Below are 13,258 nucleotides of genomic sequence, written 5' to 3'. Positions count from 1 at the left end.
TGTTGGGGGCTGAAGTGGGAGCTTGGGATTGACATAAACACACTACTGTACGGAACCTGCGGAAGTAAGAAGGACCTGCTGCGGAGCAGAGGGAGATCTGCTTGATGCTTCCCGCTCAGCTACGTGGGAAAGGCGTCTGAAAGGAATGGACGGATATATAACGGACTCGCTTTGCTGCACACCTGAACATTTGGAAATGACAGCGGGCTCTGCTCCGGTGCTGCGAAACCAAACCAAACCACTGCCATTTACTGCGAGCTTATGGGCCAGGCGCCGTGCTTTGCAGGCCTTCACCAGTTTAATCTCGCCCCCCCCCCACTCCCGAGAGGGGGCTCTCACTCATCATTAGCTGCACCTCCTCGGTGATAAAATCAGACCTGGGAAAGGTTACGAGCCAGGGGCAGGAAAGCCTGGAGGTGACCCCCGTTGCCCACGGATACATCCACCCCCTTCCTGAGGGGACCCTTGGCCATGGGGGCGGGGGGGGGGGCTCATTAAAAACCAGCCGCCTGCCAAGCCTCCTTTCCGATGTAACGTTTGTTATTTTATTGGAAAAAGCTGGTATTAACATATTTATAATCTTATTCAACAGTTGGATAGTTTGTGAGACACCAAAGAAAACAAGAACGCACCTATGAATTACAGAGTCCAAGCCGGTCAGGCCAGTCTATTCCACAAGGTCTCCAAAGCCACCAAGCGCCCGAACCTCAGCGCGTATGGAAATAAAAACAAAAACAACCCACTGACGAGGTGGATGCCCGTCCATTCAAAAAGAGCAGAAAATTGAAACAGTAAGGAAGCAAAGTTTGTGACGATTTTACTGGCCCTTCTGCCTTGGCTAGCCCCTCCCCCCTCAACGCCTTTTTTTTCAACGCGTATTTTATTCACAATTTGCTCTGGACAGTCTTCTTTTCCAGGGATTCAAAGACGTGTTTCCTTGCTTCTTCTAAGATCCTTTTTTTTTTCTTTTTTGGTTTGGTATCCAAAGTTTAAAACAGAGTAAGGAATCAGGACCTGGGGTAAGACCTCCTTTTGAAGACAGTGTAAGATTCGCACTTTGTAGAGATAGTGCGCTCTTTAAATCTCTGATCGGACAGCAACCTCGAAGAGCAAATGCAAATTTCCCCACTGCATGTGAACCACAAAGGGAAGCGGGTCTCGCCAAATATCCGAGTAATTGTGTAAGGCCCTCAGAGCTGGATTTTGGCTTCGAGAAGATTTCTATACAATGTACCACATCCTTGAAACTCTTTACAAAGGGGAGAAAAAGGATTCTGATCCTGTGATTAATTGCAATTAGAATAGATATGTACATATAATACTGTCCAGGTCACCTGGATTTTACAGTGATATATAAACAAACATTCTTCATTCATGTTGATTTTAAAAAAAAACAACAATGGACCCATTTCCTTGCGTAATTATGGTATGGCCGGAAGTGAGTGCACATGTGTTTTGTGCTTTCACACACAAAAAAGGACACTGTTATCCGTTGAGAAAAATCTCGGGTTGGGTCTATTTCCTGGGTTAGGTCACATCTTGTGAAAAAAAAAAAATGTTGGATTCGGTTGGGCCTCTGCACTCTGCTTTCTGAATCAAAATGCAAGCCCCATGGGTTCTGCTGCCTTCCAAGGGCAAAGACATGTGGGCGTGGCTGGCACATGGGCGGATCTGGTCCCGACAGAGCCAGAGGAACTGTCCTGGAAAGACCGCGTTCTCTGTGGCCCTCGGGGAAGTGTCCTTGGAGACCGTGGGTCCTTAAAGAAAATGTATCCTAAAATGCTCGTAACATGCAAATTTCTTTTGGAGGCAGTTCAGTGCTCGTGGGAAAGGCGCTGGGGGACAGTCGTGGGGTGGAGTTCCTTAGCCAACAGGCGAGGAGCAACCGGGGTCTTCTCCATTCTGCATCTCCGTTCTCCCCGGACCCGCGTCATGGCTCACCTGCTGTAAGATGAAGAGATGGTTCTAGAACCTTCCAGGCCAGCATGCTGCTTTAACATGAGCCACCAACGCGGTGTGTTGGGAAGCGCCTTGTGGGGGGAGGGGGCTGAATGAGATTCCTGACTCCCCCACCTCGGCTGGTGCACACCTTGGGCCTCAGTTTCCCTACGTGTACAGTGGGAAGACGAGTCATCCACCTTTAATCCCTAGCACCTGGCACAGAGCCTGGCGCCTGGTGAGCAGTTGGCGCTTATGGAGGAAATGAATGGCACCCACTTCTTAAGGTCATGATGAAGATTCAGAAAGATCACGAAGGGAGCAGTGCACATTCCCCCGAGGTGCCCATGATGAGGGCTGCAGGATGACAGGAGAGCCGGCAGAGCAGCCGGAGGGAGGGCAGCACGCCTGGCACGCGGCAGAAGAGTGGTCAGATGGTGAAGATAACAGGCACACACATGGTTCGATGCCACCCCCTTCCTCTCAGGAAACTGTAAGGGACCTGGGATATTGAAAGACATTAAAATAACCTAAAAGAGGAGCTTGCGAATTCTTAGCATGAATCCACGATCCAAAAAGCAAAACGGCACGAACCTCAGCTCTGAGACAGTGGCAATGGCTCCATTTTTCATCAAAAGAATCCCTGGCTGGCTTGTTTGAGCTTCATTACCTGTCCCCGGAGCCCTGATCTGGGGCCAGCGAGGCGCGCGCGAGAAACGGCTCCGGCGGCTCCTGCATCCCCAGAAAGCAACCGCTGGAGGGAAAAAGGAACGCGCAGACGCCACAATCCGAATAAGGTGGGGGAGACTGCACGCGGTTAAAGTACAGGATGAAAGAACTGAACTTCAAGGCCGACCGTCACGTCGGTCACGATGACTCCGAGCCGCGAACATTCTTTTTCCTGTTTTCGAAGAGATCAGCGCCCCCGCCAAAGCGGTCGGGCCTGGGGATGCTGCAGGGACGGCCCAGCGCCCCCTGGTGGCCGCTCCGCGAGTGGCCGTTGGACCGTCGGGCGGGGACCGCCGCGCGGGGCGCCTAGTGCATGTCGGAGTTCACCTTGTCCTGGAAGATGTACAGGTTGTTGGTGGCCGCGATGGCGATGATGTTCTCGGCCGGGTGCCAGGCCGTGTGCAGGATCTTCTTGGTGAAGTCCAGGCTGTCCACGCTGATGTCGTCCCGGCGCCGCTTGCCGCCCACGCACACGCGCCGCGGCTTGAGCACCGCCCGGGGTTTGCTGCTCTCCCGGGACGCCTCCAGGGTCACGTCCCGCTTGGTGTTGCGGTCAAACATGCGGAAGAAGTTGTTGTAGGCCCCGGTCATGATGACGCTGGCGGGAGGAGGAGAGGCATGAAGGTGGGGCCGGGGAAGAAAGACGCCCGCCCCTCCTCCGCCGGCGACCTGCAGGGCCATCGCCCCAGGACGGAGCCCGCGGGAGCAGGTGGGGACACACCTGCCCCCCACCCCACTCACCTTTCCCTGGGGGTCCTTTGTCCTCCCTCACCTCGCCGGTCACAGACTTAGGGCCGGGAGCCGAGACCCTTTTACTCCTCTGCCCCAAACACCATAAAAACGTTCTCTTGTACTTTGCCCTGTAGTCCAGGGGTGACAGCCTCGACTTTGACTGAGACTAGGCAACAGGTGACACTGGGCTATAAACGTTGTGCTGACAAAGGGTGGGCCCCTGAATCAACCAGAGGCACCCTCTGGCAGGGACCCAGGACCTTCTCTGTTGTCTGAGTTGTTGAGTGACTTAATGAAAACTTCGCACACCATCGATGGGCAAGTGTTTATAGACGTCCTGCCAAAGAGCCTTTTACATGTGTCTCTCCCCTTCCCACCTCCCCAAAGGAGAAGGGATTCCCGTTGGACCAGAGAAAGGATGTCATTCTGCATAGTAAGAGCTGGGAGAGAAAGAATGGCAGCTACACAGGCCTGGGCGCAGGGAAGGGGTCTGGGGTTTGGGAGCCGGCGTGGGGGGGTGGGCAGGGCGCACAAAATCACGGGGGAGGGGGCATGGATTCCAGGAGGGGTAAGGAAGTGGTCCCCTTCAATGTTGTCCGGGAGAAGTACAGGCAGATTGGAGTCCCTCCTCCCTTTCGGAGATCAGCTGTGCTTCCTGCTGCTATCACGGCTCCAAGATAAGCCACGAGGACGCCTGGGTTTATAAGGGGTACACACACGAGCCAGGTCTCCAGGGTCACCCAGGTTGCAGGGCTAATCCCGTGCGGAGGAGTGGGAGATGCGCCAGGGCAGGCTGGCTGTCCTATTGGGCACTGGGCTCTGCAGGGTCTGATGCCCAGGGTCCCCCGATGATGCTGAGTCACAAGCCAAAGTGACACCTGTCCTCGTAAACACGTTTCCTTCTCGTGGGAGAACGGGGGCTGATCAACTGACACCAGGAGTGTATCGGCTGGTACCTGAGGCCGGGCAGTAACATATCTATGGGAGACCAGGGGAAGCCCGCCTCCCAGGGCCACCTGAGAATGACAACTCGTGATTACAAGCCACCTGTCACCTCGCCTATGGACCCTCTCTTACTGTTGGTCCCTTCTCGACGGTGACGGCCCAGATGTGGGCTGGGGAGGCCTGTCGGCTGCCTGGCCCCTGAAACTGCTCAAGGCGGGGCGTCTCCCCGGCAGAGGGCAGCGACGGAGTGACGTCTGTCTCCCACGGTGACAGCAGAGCACACTGGCTCCTTTCTCATGGAAAAGTCTGCTGCTCCAAGTTCTGGTCCTCCACAGAAAGGACCTTTTATCAGCTCGGGGTCTGGCAAGTCTGGGTCAGGAACTCCCTTTGGGTTCCAGCCCGCGAGCAGCTCCCTGCCCAGGCTGTGCGGTTTCTAGAGACAGCTGAGTGCCCATGAGGCCAGCCTTCCGCCAGAGCCACGGTCTGCAGTGTCAGTGCCTGGTGCCACCTGTCCTTGACACCCAGACTTTCTCTGCCTTGTCGTCAGAGATCAGTGGGTGGGGGGTTGGGGGTAATGAGGATGGCACACCCCCTGCTTGAAGTGGCTCTTCCATCAGTGTTCGGGGTCCTCCAGGCAGAAGGGCGCCAGGCTCACCTGGGCCCCAGCAGGGGGCAGAGGGCATAGGCCAACTGGGCAACTGGAGAAGAGCTCCAGAGAAAGGCGGTTGGCCAAGGTTCTGGAAGGTTATAAGGGAACACAGGAAGTGCTGTGCCCTGGGGCCGGTACATTTGGAGGTTTTTTTTTTTTTTTTTTTTTTTTTTTTGGTCTTTTTAGGGACACGCCCGTGACATATGGAGGTTCCCAGGCTAGAGGTGGAATCAGAGCTACAGCTGCAGGCCTACACCACAGCTCACAGCAATGCCGGATCCTTAACCCATGGAGTGAGGCCAGGGATCGAACCCACATGCTCATGGATCCTAGTCAGGTTTGTTACTGCTGAGCCACAAAGGGAACTCCCATTTGGAGATTTCTGATACCATCTCCCAGGCCTGAGGGGTGGTGGGAGGGGTCACAGGAGACAGAGAGAGAGAGAGAGAGAGAGAGAGAGGGAGATGGAGACAGAAAGACAGAGAGGTAGAGAGAGAGAACAGAGCAGAGGGGCTGGCTGAAGGGACCTGCCCCAAAGACCACAGGGAACAGAGGAATAAGTGCCCCCCCGCTCCTGCCCTCGGATAGCCTTCTAGTGCCCCCCTCAAACCCGGCCAGAAGCCAGCGGGCATGGAGGCCTGTGATGCAGTCCAGGGAGTCAGCCCCCGGCACAGTCTGTGCTGAGGAGGGTGGAGGCGGGAGCTGGAGGGACACGTGGGGACACTTCCCAGCGCTAAGCACCCGCAGGCCAGGGTCCACCTGTGCCTCAGGCTCCTCGCCAGGTGGGGGCTCCCAGGGCAGGTGTGTCTGATCTGAGTCCCCAGGGCCTGGCTCGGCCTCCTAGGGGGTGAAGCCTCCGGGAATGGAAAGACAGCCCTCGGCAGCCGCTAAACAGAGCAGACCAAGCAGGGCCCCCCATGCCCACACCCCAACCCCCGTCCCCCCATCAAAGTTTTGTAAATCAAATGGGCTGAAGGACCAGAAGCTTCTCTCGTTCACCGTCAGACCTGCAGGTTCAGAAGGTGCTGCCCCCGGGAGGTGCTCACTGAGTGCCTGCTGACTGAATGAATGGTTCCTACAGACGAATTTTTTTTTTTCTTTTTTAGGACCACACCTGCAGCCTATGGAGGTGCCCAGGCTAGGGGTCAAGTTGGAGCTGCAGCTGCCGGCCTACACCACAGCTCATGGCAACGCCGGATCCTTAACCCACTGAGCAAGGCCTGGGATCGAACTCGCAACCTCATGGTTCCTAGTTGGATTTGTTTTTGCGGCACCATGACGAGAACTCTGAATGAATGAAAGGACAAATGGCGGGGAAGGGTCGCCCAGAGCCCAGCCACTGTCGGAAGTCTTAGAAGGACATGAGATGACCTGCCCAGCAGCCCCTTAAACAGGGACAGGGGACAGACCAGAGGGGAGGGGAGGGGTCTCTGAAGCTAGCTGGGGGAGCAGTGGGGGTGGCCCAGGGTGGGGTAGGGGGGGAGTAAATGGTTCTGCCTTTTAAAAGATTTGTCTAATCCCTGGAGATGAAGGGAGGGTGGGTGGAGAATTCGAGTGTGCTTTCTGCTTCTATTCTTTTCTGTTCTAAAATCTTAATTGGTGTGAAGAGACCTGCGTGTTGCTGAGACAATGAAATGATGCATCCGCCCACCGGGCGAGAGGAGCCCGCCTGCGCAGCCAGTGGGGGGGCAAGTGCCTTCCGCTCCCCCCTCTTCCCAGAGAAGCCCCTCTTCTCTCCTCAGACATCAGCGCATTCTGGGGACAGCTAGGTTGGCTCTGATGTCCCCTAAATTGTGACCCCTGAGGCTTTTGGACCCCGTGAGCCCCCAGCATGGGAGCAGGGAGTGGTGGAGCCTGAAGATGCCCAGAAGCAGAGCAGATCTGGCGTCTAAAAGTCACTGACGCCCAATGCCCTAGGCTGCCATGTGTGCCAGCAGCTGCCTCTCAGGGGTCCAGGCACAAGACCCTCGGCCAGGTCCGCACCGGCAGCAGCTACACCTGACCCAGCGGCTCAGCCAGCGGTGTGCAGCCCATGTTCAGGCCGGAGGACAGGGAGGAGGGCTGGGTGAAGTCGGCGCCTCGGAGAGGCTGGGGGTGGGGGAGAGAGGGGCCACCCTGCCACCCAGCGCCGAAGTATCCCAAGGCCAGGGGTTGGGGTGGGTGGTGCAGGGGGCTGCAGGCACCTTGGCTGTAATGGATGGATGCTAAGGAGGTGACACAGGGGACCGGCTCTCCTGGGTCGGCATGCCTCGGTGCTGTCTCCGGAGGCAGAAGGGCTGTGAGCACGGGGTGGTGGGGGCGGAGTGTGGCAGTGACCCAGGGCATGAGGGGCCCGCACTGGAGTTTCCGTGTGCAAGGGAGCCTGCGGGGGCGCGGGAAAGGCGGGAGCCCCCACCCAGGCAGTGCCCTCTCCCAGGTGAGCGAGGAGGTAGAGGCGGGGAGGACTGGGGGGTGGGCTGGGGAGCGGGGAGAGTAGTTGCAAAGGGCACAGGAGGGAGGGTGAGGCAGGCGAGGTGGGAGTGTGTGTGTGTGTGTGTGTGTGTGTGTGTGTGTGTGTGAGCGTGTGTGTGCACGCACGCACGCGCCCTGCAGAGGCGATGCTCAGGCCTCAGGGTCACCCCCCAGGATGAAGTCTGAGCTCTCCACCCGGGACGGCAACCCCATCAGGCCTGTCTGGTTCAGTGGACAACAGAGGCGGCCTGCCTGAGATCCCAACAGACACCCACTGTCACTCCTGCAGCTGGCGACCACTGGGGTCAGGCCCGACGTCAGGCTGGGTCACAGGGACAGGGACCTATGCAATGGGCCAGGTGGGCTGAGCTTCCTTAGAAGGGGACTCCTACCCTTCCCCCTTCTGTGGCCCTTTTCTTTCACCCCTGTGCCCGGCTCTGGGACACTAAGGGGCACTAGGTGACACTCCGAGGCAACAGCAAGAGAAGGTGGCATTTTCTCCTTCCCCCGGGGGAGCCGGGGTGCCCCCCTCATCTCCCCTCTCTCTGTGATGTCCACCTCCTGGCTGGGCTGTCTTGGGGGCGGGTGGCTCTAACACTGCCCCAGAGGTGGTCACTCTCAGAGCCTGCAAAGAGACCCACCCGGGAGCTCATAAAACCCATACCAGCAGCCTTATGGGCTCAGCAGCCTGGGGGGCGGGATGCAGCTTTGGTCCGGTTGGGGAATCCGAGCCCCAGGGGCCAAGGCCTCCCTTTCCTGGACCCAGAGCACCTGCTGCGGAGCAGAGAGAGAGGAGCCCACAAGCTCAGACAGGTCAGGATCCAGGTGGGTGGCCTTGATGCTGGGTGACCGGGGTCAGGGGGTGGGGGGCCAATGGGCCTCGCTGTCAAGATGGGCCTTTCTCTCTCCACCTGCTTTACTTGGGCCTAAAAGGCAAAGGCACAGACCAAGCGCATGCAGTGTAGACAGTTCTCAGTTTGGGCTCCCTGAGTTCAGATCCCAGCTCTGCCCAACACGCTTCCTGACTCTCCGTGCCATTTTCCCGTCTATAAAACATGGTAATGGGGGACTCCCGCCCCTGGTGAGTAGGACTAGATAACTCAATAAAACACTAGAACAGCGCTGGGCTCAGTAATTCCCACCTCCTGCTATTTGCTAAAAGCCAGCAGGTATTTCTGGATTCTAACCATTCCTGTGGCCTGAAGCCCCGCCTGCCTGTCTGACCAGGAGCCCAAGACCAGGGAGGAAGGCGGGAGGAGAGAGTGGGTGATGGATGCCCAGGGAAGGGCCCTGCCTACTCAGGGCCTCCCGCCCCTTCTGCACCCGCAGGGGCGAGAGAAAAGGGAAAGGCAGCCTCGCCCATTCTCTGGGGAGCAGTTCACAGAATCCAGTGGGCGCTTTCACACAACACCCAGGCTTCTGAGCCATCAAGGGAAGGGAGCGTGAAATCATTAAAATCACTTGCAACCCACACTGGTCCTCCTTCCATTCAGGATCCTGCGACACCTCCAGGGAGAAGAGAGCCCCCCCACCGCCCCCGTCATCGACTGGGAGAGGTGTCACTTTCACCTCGGAACACCAGGTCCCAGCCCCCTGCCAGCCACCCCAGGACAGAAGGGCCCAGGGTTCCTTTAAGAGGGAAAAAGGCGTCCTTGCCCTGGCTGACACCGAGGCGAGTTGTTTCACCTCTGCCAGCCTCATCCTCATCTGCACGTGGGGATCCCATCCTGGCTGCTCTCGTCCCCCTCTTTCCTCTTTCCCCTGGGGAAAGGCTCCCGTCCAATCCTTGTGGTTCTGGACCAGCTATCCCTCAAGGCCCTCTACCGCCCCCTGCTGGCCGACTGTGGCATGTATTAATCACGTCCATGCTGATTGGCCCCAGCATGAGCATGTGACCCAAGCAAAGCCAATCGGGTCCTTCCGTGAGAATTTTCCATATACCAAGTTGGAGGACTGCAGGCTGTGAGGACACTGGAAGGGGGGCTATTTGGGTTCTCCCTCCCCAACAGCAAGGGGGAGCCATCTGCAGTGGGAGAGGTTGAGGCTAGTGTGGAGAAGCTGGGAGGCACAGAGACGGGAGAGGACAGAGACAAGATGGCCCCAAAGGTAGAGCAGGAGCCCTGGGGTAGCCCTGCTGGAATGTCTCAGAACAAGGTTAGGCTTTTGTCTGATTCCTGAAACTGGAAGACATTTGGTTGACACAAATCCCTTCTTCCCAGGTGGAAGAGATCGAGGAGGGCTTCCTAGAGGAGGTGGCCTTTTAGGTGGGCCTTTCAGACAAGACAGATGACAGATGTGTGTATAAATCACTGGACCATACGCCGCCAATACGGAGCCATGGCCTTGCCAGAAGCTTCGTACACAGGGTCTCATCCTCAAAGCAGCCCTTGAAAGTCATGGTTTGTTAGACCCACTTTCCAGGTGAGCAGACTCAGAGAGGGCAGGTGGCTTTTTCAAGCAAGCAGCTGGAGAGTGGTGGAGTGGGACCAGAAATCGAGGGTGTCTGACCCCAAAGCCACCGCCCTTTCCTCTCCCCCATCTAAGTCTTGCTGGATGTGGGTTGGGGGCACTGTTGAGGGTTATCAGATATCCAGCTCTGCGCTGCTATTGACACAACCAGGATTCTGGAAGTTTCTCATTAACATGAGAACAGGAAACCTGAGCTGAGGGATTCAGAAGGTTTGCTTCAGTCTGCAAAGGTGGGGGCCTTGGACAGCAGTGCTTGCTTCTCCCCTTCACCTTTGAACTCCTGGAAGGCAGGGACTGGACTTTATTTCTGCTGGGATCCTCCTCTGTGGGATGTGCTGGGCTCATAGGACGCTTGAGATGACATGGAAGGAGGTGGCACACCCTATGCCTTCCAGAAGGTCAACAGCCATGGGTTGGACACTGCTGAGGTCCCAAGTGAGGGGCTCAGGATGGGCTGCATTACAGTCCCACGCCTCGGGGCACCCCCACCGGTGGGGAAGGCAACCAGAGGCAAGATGAAAATGTAATAAATGCGAAGGCACAGAAGGACAACCCAGGAAGCTGGGGGCATCAAGCTGGAGGGCTTCCTGGGGGAGGTGGCTTGAGCCAGTAACACCAAGTAACAGCAGGAATGAGCCAGGTGCAGTGTGGTCAGGGTTCCAGGGGTGGGAGCAGAGCCGGTTGTGGAGGGAGGTGGCAGGGGCTACCAGGGCTGGAAAAGCTGGTATGTAAAGTGTATGGCAGGACGTGGTGGGTGAGAGGCAGGACAGCTCAGCTCCAGGCTGGCACCCAGAAGCCAGGAAGAGCTTGGTGGCTCCAGACTCTGGAAGCCCAGCATCCCCTGTTCACAGGTGCCCCCTGGTGGTGATGTGCAGAAAGGGCGGGCAGTGGTCACAGCCACACAGCTGCTCAGACACACAGAGACGCAGGGGAGTATTGGAGTCCCCATCTGGCAGCAATGAGCCCCTCTTCCGAGATTCTAATAGACCTCCTGCGCTCGAGACCTGCTGCTGGTGTTCGCTCACCCCTGACAGTCTGGGGAAGGGGCTATGTGGTGAGGCACCCCCAAATTGACTAAAGATCTTTCCACTATCATTCAGGAGACCAGGGCTCCAAATGAATGTTAGCTGTAGTTTCAGAAAGTGAAGTTTCATTTCTGCCCTTGACTTTGAGAGCTGAGAGCTCATACCTGCTATAAGAAAAGGGGGCAGGAGTTCCCATCGTGGCGCAGTGGAAACGAATCTGACTAGGAACCATGAGGTTGCAAGTTCGATCCCTGCCCTCGCTCAGTGGGTTAAGGATCCAGTGTTGCCATGAGCTGCGGTGTAGGTAGCGCAGACTTGGCTTGGATCTGGCGTTGCTGTGGCTCTGGCATAGGCCGGCGGCTACCGCTCCAATTAGACCCCTAGCCTGGGAACCTCCATATGCCAATGGTGCAGCCCTAAAAGGACAGAAGACAAAAAAAAAAAAGAAAAAGAAAAAAGAAAAAGAAAAGGTGGCCTCCTAGGAACACCTTGATTCTTCAGGGTTGATAACAGTGAATTTCCCCACCCCCGCCACCCTGCCCAGGTCACCAGCTGGCCCCGCTGGACAGAAAATCCCTAGTTAGTTGGGGTGGGGTCCGAGGTCTGAGGTTACCTGTCACTCCCATTCCAGGCACATTCGAACTTGTCGAAAATGCAGTCGTTCTCATACAGGGAACAGAGCTTGCTCCGAAGGTAATCGTGGACCTGGCGAGAGAAGGGGTTGCGGTGCGTCGAGGGGGGCGCCCTGACATTCCTGGCCCCCTGCACGAGGAGGGGCTCACGGAGCAGGGCTGGGGCCGCCAGGGTCCACGTGGCACTCCCAACTCACCCTGTCCACAGGGAAGGAGCCACAGCCTGGCCAGAGAGGGGACAGTCACAATGACGAAGGGAAAATCCTGAAGGGACCAAATCCTGGTTCTGTCCCTCCCTGGCTGTGTGATCCTGGACAGTGACTTCACCTCTCTGAGCCTCAATTGACTTGTCCTTAAAGTGCAAAGAGCGCACACTTCATGGGCTCTTCTGGGGTCAAAAGTTAAGTGACTATTTGTTATAGGGTCGTGCCTTCTGAGGACAAGAGTCACCGTGAGCACACTGGGGCCCATCATGGAGAAAAGAAGGAGGACACTCCCACAGGCAGGATCTCGGCAGAAGCTCAGAGAGGTGAAGTAACTGGCCTGAAGTCACACAGCTTACGAGTGGAAGACTGAGACCCTCGCCCAGGGTTCCCGGGCACCACAGGAGAGATGGAGACCCCCCCAGGACCTACGTGCACCTGACTGCAGCCCAATCCCACAAGCTCTAGACCCGCAGGGGCTCCTAGGTGCCAGCTCTTCAGGGACGTGGCCCTGTCCACTGGGTGGGGGAGGGGCAGACAAATGGCCATCAGGAAATCTGGGCTCCTAGCTCTGCCCCTTACTCCGTGTCCCTGGGAAGTCACTTAGCTGTCGCGAGCACGTCTCTACAATGTTTTCTTAGCCTCTTTGCTGAAAACCCCATCTTGTCCTGCTTTCCTTTACCCCATCTTCCTGCTTGGAAAACAGTCGCAGTGCTGGTGAAGGACTTCAGCTTAAGCACGAAGACCTAAAGGCATAAGTTATTCATGGGGTCAGCTGAATGAGGACGGAATGCCTTGGTCTAGGCACGCCAGGCCAGTGCAGATCGGCACGACGCCGTTTGCACGGCGTGATACGTCCTCTTAAGAATAAAAGAGGAGCCTCATGGCCCCAAGGGGTTTATGAGGGGCCGTTAGCAGGAGATGCATTAGCAGGGAGAACCGAGGTGCAAACCTAGGCACGCCGGGTTGCTGCAGATAGGCACGCTGTCTGCAGAAGCACAATGGTGAGTCTCTAGATGCTCTGCAGAGAGAGCTGACGCCAAGCTTCCTCAAATGCTAATGAGTGTTAAATGCCCAAAGGTCAGAATAAAAGCTTACTCGGAACCGGCCATGTGACTTTTTTAAAAAACCTCTGTCCTGCAGCTGCAACCCCCTCCTCGCTTGACGTCATCCTCCAGAGCGCAATAAAAGCAGTGCGGTTCCTTGAGGCAGCGCTCTGGGTCCCTGAGACCTTGAGATCCCTGGTTCCCACCTTTACTTAAGATAAATGTCTCTGTGTCTTGTTTATGTTAACTTCTTTCCTTAAGTTTCAAGGCACCCGTTCTTCAGCCCCATCCTGCTGAGCTGGTCTCGGCACTTAGCCTCCATGAGCCTCAGGTTCCCATCTGAAAAGGGGGTCGTGGGACCTCCCCTGGAGAAGAGGTGAGGGTTCAAGGAGGTAACGCTGGGCAAAGAGCCCTGTAGGCATTTGAGACCCTGATTGAC

General features: G+C 56.7%; 1 protein-coding gene across 5 annotated transcripts in view; it reads right to left on the bottom strand.

Moving 5' to 3' along the window:
• PPP2R2C (protein phosphatase 2 regulatory subunit Bgamma) overlaps positions 523 to 13,258 on the bottom strand; it is a 133,816-nt gene continuing 121,080 nt past the window's right edge. For 4 of the 5 annotated variants that reach the window (XM_021100973.1, XM_021100969.1, XM_021100970.1 and 1 more), the window contains exons 8-9: positions 11,552 to 11,643; positions 523 to 3,265 (exon numbers count right to left, since the gene is read on the bottom strand). In XM_021100973.1, coding sequence (XP_020956632.1) covers positions 2,974 to 3,265; positions 11,552 to 11,643 — 384 coding nt within the window. In that variant the 3' untranslated portion in view covers positions 523 to 2,973. The remainder of the gene's footprint in view (positions 3,266 to 11,551; positions 11,644 to 13,258) is intronic. The other variant, XR_002346552.1, reaches the window with a different exon arrangement.

This window comes from Sus scrofa, chromosome 8 (genome assembly GCF_000003025.6).
Source record: "Sus scrofa isolate TJ Tabasco breed Duroc chromosome 8, Sscrofa11.1, whole genome shotgun sequence".
NCBI classification, from domain to species: domain Eukaryota; kingdom Metazoa; phylum Chordata; class Mammalia; order Artiodactyla; family Suidae; genus Sus; species Sus scrofa.
Note: the sequence above shows the minus strand (reverse complement) of the source record. Positions and strands in the feature narration are given on the sequence as shown.